This window comes from Musca domestica, unplaced genomic scaffold (assembly GCF_030504385.1).
Source record: "Musca domestica strain aabys unplaced genomic scaffold, Musca_domestica.polishedcontigs.V.1.1 8, whole genome shotgun sequence".
Classification (NCBI taxonomy): domain Eukaryota; kingdom Metazoa; phylum Arthropoda; class Insecta; order Diptera; family Muscidae; genus Musca; species Musca domestica.
The window spans coordinates 4,733,631-4,748,683 of NW_026712409.1; the positions used below are offsets into that span (position 1 = coordinate 4,733,631).

At 34.6% G+C, this 15,053-nt stretch overlaps 1 protein-coding gene across 1 annotated transcript in view; it reads left to right on the top strand.

The window, feature by feature from the left end:
• LOC101893836 (uncharacterized) overlaps positions 1–15,053 on the top strand; it is a 203,860-nt gene that overhangs the window by 168,848 nt on the left and 19,959 nt on the right. The window contains 2 exon segments of the mRNA XM_059130890.1: positions 132–326; positions 10,271–10,297. Coding sequence (XP_058986873.1) covers positions 132–326; positions 10,271–10,297 — 222 coding nt within the window.

Below are 15,053 nucleotides of genomic sequence, written 5' to 3' on the forward strand. Positions count from 1 at the left end.
AAATATGAAATATGGATTTTAGAAAAAGCATACATCACCATAGACCCATAATATCCTGAAGTTTTTAATGTTTTTTCTTTCTTTCTCTTCCTTTCATTTTCATCCGTTTTTTCCATAATCCTTCACTTTAGATACGAGGTGTCGAAATTGGCATTGTCCTCATCGTTTTGATGGTGTGGGCTGGGGCGATAGCCTTATTCTTTAATCGCTGGGGCAAAATCCGTATGCTCCTGCCCTATCAGCCGGACTACAAACATGAACAGCTCAAGGTTCCCGGCACTGGTGTCTGCAGTGGAGGCGTTTGCAATGGCCAGCATTCACATCAGGTAGAACAAAGCAAAATAGCATAAGAGACATGAAAAAACAAACCAAAACCCAACCCATACACTTACACATCATACACTCATCCATGGAACAAGACAAGAAGTTGAAACGAACTTATCCATTCATCTATCCATCCATCCATCCATGCAACCAGTTAATCAGGCAACAACCCATGTCATTTGAAAATGATGTTGTAGTTGTTGTTGCTTCTGATCTCTGGCATGGTGATGGAATGACTTAAGTTCCTTCGACTTTTATTCAACAGCATAAGATTTCCTAGTCAAAAGTCAAGAAGCAAATTGTGGTAGTCACATCTCCATCATTCCACATTCAAACCTTCAAACCAATCATCTATTCAACCTTTACTCCTCTCTCTCGTCATGGAGATTTTGGAGAGACCCTACAACACCAAAAAAAATGGAAAAACAAAAACAGTTGTACAAACACAACTCCTGTTTTACGTTTGATACGCCTTGCCAACTTTCGATTTTTTTTTCCGTTTGCCTTTGAATGAATTCGTTTGGAAAGTTTGAACAATCAGCAAAAATAATTGAAATTCCTTCAGGGTGATCCAGCAGTCAGGCAGGCAGCAGCAATCACAACGATTTGCTTTGTGTTATACGCACATTCCAGCAAACAACAAGCCTAGACGGATGTATGGATGACGAGGATGCCGACGAGGATGATGATGATGATGATGGAGGAGATGAACAGTGATTCGAGTGAGCACATATGTATGGGAGCAACCCTACTGGGTAGTCCTTAGGGGCTTTTTCTGAATTCAGGAAAAACATATTTCACTTTTTTTCCTTTAAAATATCATATCATGGCAACGTGGGATTCCTGAGGGAGAATTTTGATTGTCCACACACATTTCATTTGAAATTTGCCAGTGTTATTGAGTTTCCAGAAAATGTCCTGGCAATTTGTCATAGAAAAAATTTTGGGGACATTTTTTTAGTAATTTTAACATCTAATAAAAATTTAATATTTTTTTGATTGAGAAAATAAGAGCAGTTCTTTTGGATTTTCTTAATCAAAGGACGAAATATAAGAAAAATTAATTATTATTTTAAACCTTGGTGAGAGGGAACTCCTCTTCGTTAAAATCCCGTCTCTCCTTGATAAATTACTGACTTGCATATGGACAAGTAAACAATATGTCCTTGAAAATAATTTTAAATTTAATTTTAAACTTCAAAACGGGTTAAGAAATAGGGAGAGAGAGTGGAGACAGGTGGAAATTAAAGGCATTTCTGAATATATGGATCTTTTAGGCACATATAATTTCGGTTCTAGGGATTTTTTAAATGTTCTTAAAATGTATCTCTCAACTTTGGGGATATTACAGATAATAGAGGCCTCTGTACAGAAACCAAGAATAAAGCGGGGCTCAAATGAAAGCCCGAAACCCAAGTCTGAACTTTTTCTTGCCCATAAGGTTAATATGTTGGGAAAGTACTCCCCGAAACTTTTCATTTGAGCTCCATCTCAACTCGGCTTTATTCCTATAGATTTTCAGAAAATTCAAAACAATCCTAAGTCCGCTATTTTGTCTATAAAGTCCAAATATTCGCAAGCTACTACCCTAGACCTTCATTTTTTTACAGTGGACTTGATAAATTTTCAGAACAATACGAAAAATCGATGACCGTGAAGATAAATTTAAATTTAACAAGTTAAAAAGGAAGAGAGAGTAAACTGGAGGAAAATTCAAGACATTCTAACCCCTGTCTTATATTTTCTTAACGTTTAAACTCTCTTCCTCTCTTGCTTCATATTTTTCTCTCTCACTTCATTATTATTAACCCTTTCTGAATTTACATTTAAATTGATCTTAACTGGCATATCCGGAGATACCAATAGCCAAAAATTAGGGTTTTTACGTAAAAGGTTCAGTAATGTTACATTTTGCCGGAGGATCGCCCTCTCTTGCTACATCGGAGTCTTCATTTAAATCTAAGGTTATCCTGAAATATATTATATGCCAAACTCTTTTAAAATGATCTGTGAGAGATAGTCTTCTACGCATTATGAACCCGAATTTGCAACTTATTCAATAGGAAAATATGGCAAATCCCAGAGACGTACCCAAAACTTCAAGTCCAATCAATTTCGAATGGGTTGAACTAGCAAAAAATTTAACTTTGCCATGGAAAATGTATAAAAAACTGTCGGAGAAGTAAATATATCGAAGGGAGCCTATACCATTCCCCTTGTATCTGGATAGGACTTCCAAAACACCAATATTTATTGTTTATGATTATGTCAGGGGTATATAAAAAACCTAGACTTTTTGACATGGATGGATTCTACCAATTAACGATTCAAAATATCAAATCATATTCAACCTCGGTTTAAATAAGTTTGATGTAGCCTTCATACCATACAATCTCGATAGGACCCTATATATAGGGCTTGTGTCAAAACGATAACCAAAACCGACCATTTTTTTAAGAGGCGAATTTTTTTTTCAACAAAAATGTTGACCTAATACTTAAAAATACCAAAATTCAAATTTTTAACGAATTTTATGCAGAAACGGTATGTATCTTCTAACCGAAAATCTGAACGTAAAGATCGATCCTACCAAATAACAACACAAAATATGAAAATATAAACAATCCTAGTTGAGTTTAGCCAACTATGACCGCACACTCCGAATGAAGCTTATCTGAATACAAGGACGGATATTTCAATTTTTTATAAAAATAAGGAGAAATATCCTACCACAAAAACCCATTTTGATTCGAAATTGTGGCCGAAAACTTCAAAACAATTGGTAGACCTAAAAAAAAAAATTTTTCTAGGAAGTGTGTGGAAGTAGGTAGTACCCGAAATCCAAACACAAAGATGGGCTCTACGAATTAAAAAATCGAAACCTTCAAACCATACAATGTCGACCGGACGCTCTATATGAGGCTTCTCTTTCACGAAACTCATATATTTAGAAATTTTGGCCGAAACACAAAAATTCAGAAAATTAGGAGGCAACAATATATAAACCACGTTGTGGATCTATATGTGACTTCTTCAGGAAGGTTTTTTATCTTCTTACCCGAAATCTGAATGCGAGGACAGGTTCTAACAATTAACGATGCAAAATATATATGTGGAATGTTCTGCAAAAAGCATACGTATCTCCCAGCCTAGCTCCAACGGATTAGTATCCGCAGATTTTGGTGGCCATAATGCTCTGGAAATAAAGCGAGGAGCCTTATCTAGTAACCATTCTTGGATGGAGCGTGCTGAATATACGGCATTTATTCTGATGCCAAGGTCGATTAACACGAGCGGAGAGCGACCATCGGCTGTTATGGCGGCCCACACCAACCGAAGGTGCACATTTTCAGTTGACCTTGGCCGACTTTGGCACATAAACACGATCATTTTGTTTGTTTACAAACTGCTGGACAACGAATGTTTTCTCATCGGAAAAATACAAATTCGGCACTTCACCACTTTCGACCAAGCGAAGCAACTCTTTAGTTCTTTTGAGTCTATTTTCTTTTTGTTGAGGTATAAGTTCTTGCACTTTTTGGAATTGCAATGGCTTTACCCCGAGCTCATTTTTCAATATTTGCCGAATGGAATATTACGATTTGTTCAGCTCACGAGCCGATGCTCGTTTCGGCCACTGCGTCGCCTGTTTCGATCAAGTCGCTTCTTTATTTTTGGCCATTTCTGCTGATGTTGCTATTTCCTTCGGTCCACTTCCTTGACGTCGGGCTACGCTACCAGTTGTATTATCACGGTAACAAGCGATGGTACGAGACACAAAAGATTTATTCACATTTAAATGCTGGAGTGCTCTAACGATTAGCCGATCTAGCCACTTGTAGTTTTCCAGCCAAATGTAAAGAAAACACATATCACGCTTGTATTCCGTTACGAATAACTTTTTTTCTGGCAAATTCTCACCAAATGCCTTTGAACGCTGGTAAACAATATAATGACCTATCACTGGAATAATTTTAACAGCTGTTGGACGAGTGACTGAGAAATGACAGCAGTCTGAAGTTGGTTGCAGTGTTTTCATCTCACCCTGTATTTAGTTCCTTTGTCGAAACGGGGACATAAACTGGCAAAATTTTCGTGTAGCAGATAATCCTTTCACGAAAACGCATTCCATTTGTAAATTGTAGCCAAAAACTTCGAAATACCAGGGAGATTATTCTGCAGAAAGCATTCGTATATTCTAGCCCTAAAACTAAAATGTCAAATTAAAGCTAATTTAAATGAAAAAAAAAAACACCTGTGGCCTTTAAAGTGGGTTGGAGCGAGGGTTTTGGTATTTCGGTATCATTATGTGGGGCAGGTCTTTACGTGGATGAATTTTATCCTCAAAGAGGATATTCAAAGAATACCTTATTCCAATTTACAGCCAATTTATTTGAAAAATATAGTTAAAAAAATACCTTACGTCGGGCGGTACCTATATATTTGGGAGTTATATGGCCAATTTTTATACTAAAACGTCGATCCGCTCGTATTTAAGATAACAGGCAACAAATTTTGAATCCAAAAAGGACATAAATATATAGGTCTCATAGAAAAGTTTTATATAAAAATTTTAGAGGTTTCCTATTTTGGTTCTATAGGTATATGAACTTCTAGGGATATAGAAGTCCTTTTACAAGTCTTCTTCAAATAACAGACCATCTATGAAGCATTTAAATATGGGAAACATGTAAGGATTGTTTCCTCTATAAGTCACTTTCAAGAGTTACTTTTTTTAAAATTGAAAAACTTCTACAGATGTTAAGCACTTGCCGTAATTCTAAATATGGAAAATCTTCTTTAAGTTCTCCATCTCATATATAAACCTAGGTGTCCCAAAAAGCACTACTCCTCGAATCACTGTTCAGCAATTCAACGTAACAGCGACGAAGACATTGAAATACATCGAAAACGAGTTCAAATACCCTTGAAATATGACTCAACAAACAAACCGTCGAAAAAGGCAAAAACCCAAAGAACAAAAATTACCACGCTCAAGTGAATTTTCTTTGCCTACATTGCGGCGTTTACTTCGTTGTATTTTTTTCTTTAATATTCCTCTTATTTATGTAAGGTTTTTCAGTTTTCTTCTTTTTGTTCCCGTTTTTCGTTCTCATTTTTTCCAATAAAGAATTCTCGTTTTTTATTTCTTTACTCTTCTGTTATTGTCACATTAAATTGGTTACACGACTATTTGGTTAACTAAATGTCAACAATAAACCAGCCGAATTATATCAACAACAACAAAAACAAGAACGAAATAAACCCTGAACATACATCACCACATGTCTATCAAAAGCAAATACAAGAAATAAAAGCACAGCACATTTCAAAATGTTCATTCCCCCTCGTTTTTTTTTTTTTTTTTTTTTTTTTTTTTTTTTTTGAAATACCAAAAAACATACACATTGCCTTTTTATTAAGGAAATGTGAAATCTTAGAGTAACAAGACCCCCCTTTCCCCCTGCCCCCTTACGTGGCCTACAACCTTATAAACACCTTAGACAACCACAAAAATAACAATAGCAGCAAACACACAAATTGGTGCTTATTATTATTCATCTATGAACTCCTTTATTTATTTGGTTTCCTTATGTTCATTTGTCAAAAGAGAAAATATGGAAAATAGAAAATATGAAAAAAAAAAACAAAACAACAACAAATTTCTTTTGCGTTTCGTGTTAACCTATCATATAAGGCCTACTCATTTTATAGAAGTACACCTTGTGTCTCCATCGCACCCTATTAATATTTAAAATTACGAAGAACATGTAAAAAGAGTTCTTTCGAATTTCCTAGGAATAGAAGGCTAATTAAATGTTCTCCATTTGGAGAAACCCTTGTTATGATTTGAATCCGTAAATGTCTCCTACTTTTAGAACTCGAAAGTTGTACGTGAAAATCTTACAGGAAGTATTCAACCGATAGAAGTCCTTCCAAAGACCTTCAAACTTTTAAATTAACTTTAAAAGGGGTTCCATCTATGTGAGACTTCTTTAGCGACCTTCCTTAGATTTAATCACATTAAAAAATATATTTTACAGAGGGAAACCTTTCGAAGACACTCCCGGTTGAGTTAAGTTGGATGTAGCCTTTAAATCATCCAACATCGATCGGACTCTCTATATGGGGCTTTTGTCGAAATGATGACCATAACTGGCAAATCTTTTAAAAGGCGAATTTTCCTTCCACGAGATCCCATTTGATTTGGAAATCGTAGCTGAAAACTTCAAAATATCAAAAATTAGGTAATTTTTTCAGTAAGTGTCTGTATCTTCTAGCCCGATATCTTAACATGGAGATCGGTTCTACCGCTTCACAATTTAAAATATAAAATCAAATCAATTTTTTATTGAGGGAAGCCCTTTGATAGGCCTTAATTCTATAGAAGAGCTTCCAATGTTGCTTCATCTAAAGAAGATACTATAAAGTTAATCCATCTGAGGAAGACCTTCCGAAGGTCATCCATATTCTGAAGGGATTACTTCATTTGCAGAAATCCTTCTAAAGGTTTAAGACACAAAGAAGCCCGCATACAAGTTGACTATCTATAGAATACTTTCCAAGGGTATTGTCTCTACAAAAGTCCTTCTAAACATTTTCTATCTATGGAAGGCTCTCGAAATCTAAACGCGAGGATGGTTTCTGACAATATACGATTCAAAATATTGCATGTTAGCCACCTTTCTTCTCTATTTAGTTCCTATGTCGAAACGGGAACCTAAACTGGCAACATTTTCGTGTAGCAACTTTTTCTTCCAAGAGGACCCATTTCATTTGAAAATTGTAGCCAAAAACTTCGAAATGCTGGAAGTTATATATGGGGAATTTTCCGCAAAGACGTCACATCTGTGAAAGGCCTAGAGATCCTTACTCTAAAGAAGACTTTCAAAATGTCTTCCAAACATTGGAAGACTTTCTAAAAGTTTTCTATCTATAAAAGATCTTCCAAAGGACTTCGGTCTGTGGAATCTCGGTTCTAACTCTAAAGAAGACTTTCAAAATGCATTCCTATCATTAAAAGGCCTTCTAAACTCCTCCCATTTTTCTTAGATTCTTCTAAAACCGCCCATTTATGGAAGACCAACTGAATTCCTTCCAAAGCGTCTTCAGTTTAGAACAACTGAAGTCCATCCCCATATACGTAAGACCTCCTAAATATATTTCACCTTTGGGAAACCTTCCAAAGGTCTTTATCTGAAGAAAAACTTCAAAGAACCATTATTTTTTCCACATCTTCGGAAGACCTTCCATCCACCGAGGACCTTCTAACTGTCTTCCATTTTATAAAAGTCTATCTAAAAACGGCTCAGACGCTTTGAGAACTTTCCACCTTGAAAAAGTCTTTAAAACGTGTTTCATAAGAAATTTGCGTTTGAAAATCCTTCCTCGTTGGAAGACCATTCTAAAGTCTTCTACATATAGAATATCCCCCGAAAATCATGCACCTTTAGAAGACTCCAGGCGCTTCAACCGATACAGGACCTTTACCTAAATTTAAAAGAAACCGATCTATCTACCTCCAAAGATCTTCCATCTAAAGAAGGCCTTCGAGAACGTCATTCTTAAGCTTTTGGAAGACTTTCAAAAACCACTAAATTTTTGAGGGCCTGTCGAAGATATATTAACAAGAGATTACCTTTTGAATATTTAAAGAAAAATTAATTGATTATAAAAACGGATTTATAAACCAAGTTACATGTGGCGTATGAGTTGTGACGGTAGTTATACGCCTAAATTCAATCGGATTAAAATTGAAGAAATTCTATCAATCTTTAAATTAAGTGGAAAAAATCCAAAAATTCAACTCATGAAGGGAAGGTAAAGAGGATTATGAAAAAAAATGTCCTGAAATGATTAGGAAAATATGTGGACAACGACTTATGTGTTCTTTCTCTTCCAACCGACATTGAAAACATAGAATATCTCTCCGAAAATCATGTATCCGTAGAAGACTCCAGGTGCTTCTATCGATAAAGGTCCTTTATCTTAAAAATTAAAATTTAAATGAAATCAATCTATCGACCTCCAAATATCTTCCAGCTAAAGAAGACCTTTGATGAAGTGAATCTTAGGCTTCCGAAAGTCTTTCAAAAAATTTTTGAGAACCTGTCGAAGATATATTGAGAAGAGTTTACCTTTTGAATATTTTCCATCAGTAGAACACTTTTAAAGTCTTGCACATATAGAATATTATCTGTAGGTTTTTTTTCTGACGAAAACCTTCCAAAAGACTTTCAATCTGTAGAAGACCTGTTAAAACTTTTCAATTTGTGGTAGACACCTATAGGTCTCCAATATATCCATCTAAAAATGAATGGTTTTACAATATGAAGACCTTTCGAAGGTCGTTCATCGGTAAAATACTTTCAGCATGTAGATCCTTCAATCGTCCATATACAGAAGACCATAGAAATCTATCTCTTGTAGAAGATCTAAACTTACTATTTTCCAATTTATGGAAGGCCTTCAAAGGTCCACATAGCTTCCAGAAGTTTTTTACGTAACAAAATTAATGTTTTCTACATATACAGGACTTGGAATGTCCTTCAAATAAAACAAAACCTCCTCGGAATACCTTTCAGTTGTAGAACATCTTCCAGAATTGGGAGAGAAATTTTAGTAATCTTAGTCCCTATCATAGAAGGACTTTATTAAGTATTCCGCTTTTAGAAGACGTCATTTGGTGAACACAAGACTTCTGACAGCTGATAATAATTAGAAGGGCTTCCTTTAAAAAAACATTTAGGTCATCTATCTACAGAAGATATTCATTAACCTTCTTTAAATATAAAGCTTCCGCAGGTTATATCTTTTCTGCAATCAGGGTTGTATACAGCTCTGCAGCTCATCCGGAAGTTCTAACTTGAACATTCTATAGTAAGTCGACCTTTTTCTGGCGTTTTCTGGTCAAAATGGATGGACATTCTATGAATAGAACACCTTCAAGAATTATATCTGTCAATATTGAAAAAGTTATAAATAGATATAAACAGATTGTTATTGACAATTGTTTCTATTAAATATTTTTTGAGATAATTTTGATTTAGTTGTTGTTTAAAAACTATTAAATAATGATCTGTTTTTGTATGAGAGATGCCAAAGAAAATCATCATTCCAAATGAATTTAAAATAAACATATTGAAAACTTATTAGAAATGATTTTTTTCTTTAGCATTTACTTTGTATCGCAAAACAGAAACAGACTTTGAGTCAAAATTCCATGGCCTACATAAGGTCGACTAAGAAGATTACTTTTTACAAATTGACAAGGAATGAATTTCAAATCACAATCATGCCTTTCGACAGCAAGCTTAGATGTCAGATGAGCCTACTGGACGGCCTTATATAAATCATGTCCCATTATTTTAAAACCAAAGAGAGTCAAACCACAATTTTGTAAAAACTACTAAGTTTATTATCAAAAGTAGTCTTCTTGACCAATCTTATGTAGGTCTTGCAAAATTCGATGCAGGTAGTTTTTTAAAATCTCTGTCCTATTTATCTTAATTTGTTTTGACCATTCTCGGTAATATATGAACGAATTTCTTATTAAGCTCATCTGTTGCCTTTATTTCTTTCCATAACACTCTCTTATTCCCCTTTAATGTTACTCTTTCCTTTCGATGTACTTCTCAACATATCTCTTCGGTTTTCTTCCAACAACAGTTGTGTTCTCCCTTGTTTAGTTACTCTTCACTTGTTTGTTATGAGTTATTGTTTCCCTCTCGTCTCAACCAAAACCAAATTAACATCACTCTCATCACCACTCCCATCACAAAAACAACAATCAATGAATCACCTGATCACCAATGTTTAAGAAAACCAAACAAAGAGATTTTTTGTCTCTCAATGAGAAAAGAGCCAACAATTATCGTGTGTTTCTCATTTCTTGTTTTCTTTTTCTTCGTCCTATTTTCCTGACTTTTCTTTCGTTTTTTTCTAGAATTTACATCACGATTTGTTCGTTAAGGTACAAAAATAAGTAAAAAAACAAAACTCCCTAACATTTGTAAGATATTGTTCTATTTTTTTTTATAAAATTAAATGAAGTATATATAGATATTTTACGTTGTTATTACATTTCTCTCTCTGTCTCTATTTCAAAGCAAAATTTCTCTCTTGATGAAAATGCAAAGCAAAATGAAATTCATCAGCAATTTTCTTTTTTTTTCTGTTAAATTCAATTGAATTTTGCAAATTTTAGCTCCTTTCTTTTTGTAGAATAACAAATTTTTGTATTTGAATATTTTTAAACAAGACTAAGACACAACATGAATTGTGTGTGTGTGCGTTCTACCTAGTTTTTAGTTAAAAGTTTTTTTTTTCCGTAGAAATTTATGCTCTGAAGAAAAAAATGCATTCATTGAAATTCTTAGAAGTTAAGCATGACAACAATAGAGTACCTTGCAGTGTTCAAATGCCAATTCAATTTTCGAAAGTTTGAATAGAAAATCCTATGATTTTATTATGCATGTTGGTTTTATTTTTTATTATGGAATGAATGCCATTGTTGAAAGATCTTAAATTGTGCTAAGGTAAAACTCATAGACAAATATTGCAAAAATATCTTAAAGGGCGAAATGAAATGTCTCTGGTGAGAGTGGGTTGGCTGTGAGAACTAGGGAGCGTATGATTATTGTATACGCCGTATACGCCGAATTGGCCCACAAGTTATTTTTAGGAGTTTTTTTTAAAGAACAAGTAAAAAGGTAGCAAGTTTCTCCGGCCCGAACTTTGAAACCCCTCCACCATTTGGAACGAATTTGGAAATTAAAAAAAAAAATAATAATTAATTAATAAAAATATAAAATATCCCTTATATTGGGGTCTATACGAAGACGTAGATCAGCATAGGCAACTTCTTTCAAAAGCCATTACAATATTTAAATAAGAAACCTGAATGACGGTGAAAAATGTGGCAAAAATCTTCAAAATACCGAATATAGGGAGGTACTGATACAGGGTGAGAAAAAAACTGCAACAAAGTTAAACGCCATAATTTTTACATTTATTAAATTTTATTGAATGGAAACAAAAAAATTCGGAAATAGCATCAAATTTTAGAATAAGTTTAGATTTGTTCGAATTGGCCACATTTCGCACGAATTATTATTATTACCTTCAAACCACCAATCGTCACAATCGTCACAATCTACCCGAAAGTTTCTGTGCGGTATTTCGACACTTTGGTATTTTTTTAGTGCCAACCTTGCTTTCCAAAAAAAAAATCCAGTCCAACGGATTGGTATCCGGAGATTTTGGTGGCCATTGTGCGAGGAACCTCATTTTGTAACCATTCTTGGGTGGCGCGTGCTGAGTGCGATGGTGCGAGTGCTCTTGGAATGACCAAGGTCTGCGGTCAAAATGTTTGCGTGCCCAAGGCTCTAACACTCTCCAGAATATTTTCGCGATAATATCCGACATTTATTCTGATGTCAATGTCGATTAATAGAGCGACCATCGGCTGTTATGGCGGCCCACACCATACCCGGCGCTTGAGTTCTGGTGGCCAACCGAAGGTGCAAATTTTCAGCTGACCTCTTTCGCAAGTAATCACGATCATTTTGTTTGTTTATAAACTGCTGGACAACGAATGTTTTCTCATCGGAGCAGAGAAAACCAATTTCGGCAGTTCACCACATTCGGCCAAGCGAAGCAACTTTTTAGTCTATTTTCTTTCAGTTGCGGCGTAAGTTCTTGCACTTTTTAGAATCTCAATAGCTTTACCCCGTGCTCATTTTTCAATATTTGCCGAATGGAATATTGCGATATGTTCAGCTCATGAGCCATTTTTCGGCCACTGCGACGCGGGTTTCGATCAAGTCGCTTCTTTACTTTTCGAACCATTTCTGCTGATGTTGCGGTTTTCTTCCGGCCACTTCCTTGACGTCGGGCTACGCTACCAGCATCGCGGTAACGAGCGATGGTCGAGACACAAAATATTTATTCACATTTAAATGCTGGAGTGCTGTAACGATAGCCACTTGTGGCTATCACGCTTGAATTCCATCAGGAATAACTTTTTTCTGTAAAATTCTCACCAAAATGCTTTTGTGCGCTTGTAAACAATATAATGAGCTGTCACTGCAATAATTTTAACAGCTGTCGGACGAGTTGTTTAGAAATGACAGCAGTCTGAAGTTGGTTGCAGTTTTTTTCATCTCACCCTGTATATATACGTTGTTATGTCTAAAATTATTATTTCGATGAGTTACAAACGGAATGACGAACTTAATATACCCTCCATACTATGTTCGGTAAAGGTATAAAAATCTGTTGAAATATTGGACCAAAATTCTTAAAAATGTATATTTTTATTGGAAAATGATTTGAGAATTATGTCCATGAAATGCTATGCTGAGTGCGTATGATTAATGTCATAACGTAAACGCCACCCATGCCTACTACCTTTTTTTCACTGTGTTAAAAAATTATGTATTGTCCTTTTGATTTACTATTGAAATTCGATTCCAAACGTTTTATACGACACATTTTATCTTCATCTTTTCAAAGTATCATTTCTGACACCATGGGGAGATAAATATCCACTAAAAATGAATAAAATGTGAGACGTAATATAAGATATCTACTTAAAATGTAGACATGGCAACGAATTGATTTGTTATTCGATTTGTGGAGAACAAAAAAAGACAAATTTCCAAGAAAACCTTAAAATCTTTAGACATCAGACAGCCAAGGACACCCACACATACCAAGGCAATCATAAGAAATTTTCCCTCGCTCCGTAGTAATAGCCCATGGCTATATGCTATGGATTTTTCAAAAATTTCCATTTCATTTGCCTTTGCCACAAATGATGTAAAAGACACCGGCAATGGTTGGTCGGTCCATTTTTGGTCACAGTTGAAATGATAATTTCATTGTTATCACAATGTTATGCTTAATTTGATACAGAAGACAATCTAGTCTTCCTGCACACATCTTCCCATGTCAAATATGTTGTCAAGATTGAATTCCCTGGAGGGTGGTTTGAATTATTGCTCTCGTCATTGCACAATATTAATATTGTAATGGGCTACATAAAATTTTGAATAATTTTGATAAATTCATAAGAGTAATACGGACAATTTTAAAATTTTATAAAGAGAGCAAAATAATTAAAGAAAAATTAATTGATTATAAAATGATTTTGTAAACCAAGTCACATGTGGCGTATGAGTTGTGACGGTAATTATACGCCCAAGACAACAATATTTTATTCGATTTAGTTGAAATTAGGAATTTTGCGAAGACTGTTTGAAATTAAGTAGAAAAAGGTACGAAGGAAAGGTTAGAGGATTATGAAAATATAAAATTTTCCCCTACCATAGCTTCCGATATTAGGAAAACATGTAGACAATGTATTTAAGAATTTTTAGGAAAAAATAAATAAACTCCAATTTTCAAGACTATATCATTGATTTTTTTAAGAACAAGTTTCTGAAAAATGTATAACTAGTTTTACAAACCAGATCCAAAGTCTCAAACATTGCTGCAGAGGCTTCAATAAAGAAAATATTTTTTATGAAAGTGAATTTTCCGTGAAAGATAGTCCCAATCTCCAATCGATGTACTTGTAAATATTTGAGGTTATTGTCCTTCAGGCAATGTCGTTTGAGCCATAAAAACTTGGTCTGAAAATCCAAAACCTTCTAGTATTTTACCCCAATTACCTAATCGTCCTTACTTGGACTTCGCCCACTGGCTTCGGTTTAGCAATTTATTTAATTAAAACAGTTTCTTGATTAACATCATAAACCTTTTGGGTCATCTGCTATTCCACCTCTAATCTCTGTAAAAAATAATTCATGGACATATGAAAATCCTCATTTTTTACACAACCAACAATTTACTTGATCTTCATTAAATGTATCCACTCTCCCTTGAACTTTGAACTTGTTTATAGTTTTATTATTACTGTTGTTTTTTTACAACTCATATAGGACTGATAAAAGAATTTTATCACTTATTTATTGGGTCATATAATACAGTTGTGGCAAACATATGGCGTATACGTCATGACGTCAATCATACGCGAAGACCAAAACATGTTGTTGCGGTTTTTTGGAGATAATGAAACCAGTTAATGGAGTAAAGGTTTACTCGGTTAACATGTGGGTTCCTAATTGAAAATATATTTGACACTGTAATTCAATAAAGTGAAAGTTTTACTCCCGGAGAAACAAAAAATGAATAACAAATTAGACCAGTAGAAAAGCAACTTAGTACGACAGAGCCAAACTTTTAATAAATTTAAAATTTAAAAAAAAAATCCGTTGTATCCGGGTGGTACATTTATTTGGTGGCTATGCGAAAACATGCACCTGTATAGCCAATTATCTGCCAGAGATGGCCTATCGGGAACTCCAAATGCCAAATTTAAGATAATTCCGTTGAAAAATGTGGCTACAATCAAGAAAAATAAAATATTATAGGGCCTTCATGAAAGTGAAACTTATTACGAACACAAAATACCAAATTTGAAACTATTCCGTCGAAAAACGTGACAAAATATCGAATATAGTTAGGTACAGTTACATGAGGCAGATACGAATATGGAGGGATAGCTCCCATTACGACGAAGTCTAAATACCACATTTGAAACCACTCCGGTAAAAAGTATGACGTAAGTCTTTAAAATAATAAATATCTGGAGGTAGAGGTATATGGGGTCTATACCCAAATTAGGAACCACATAGACAGTACTTCGCAAGGATACCGCTACT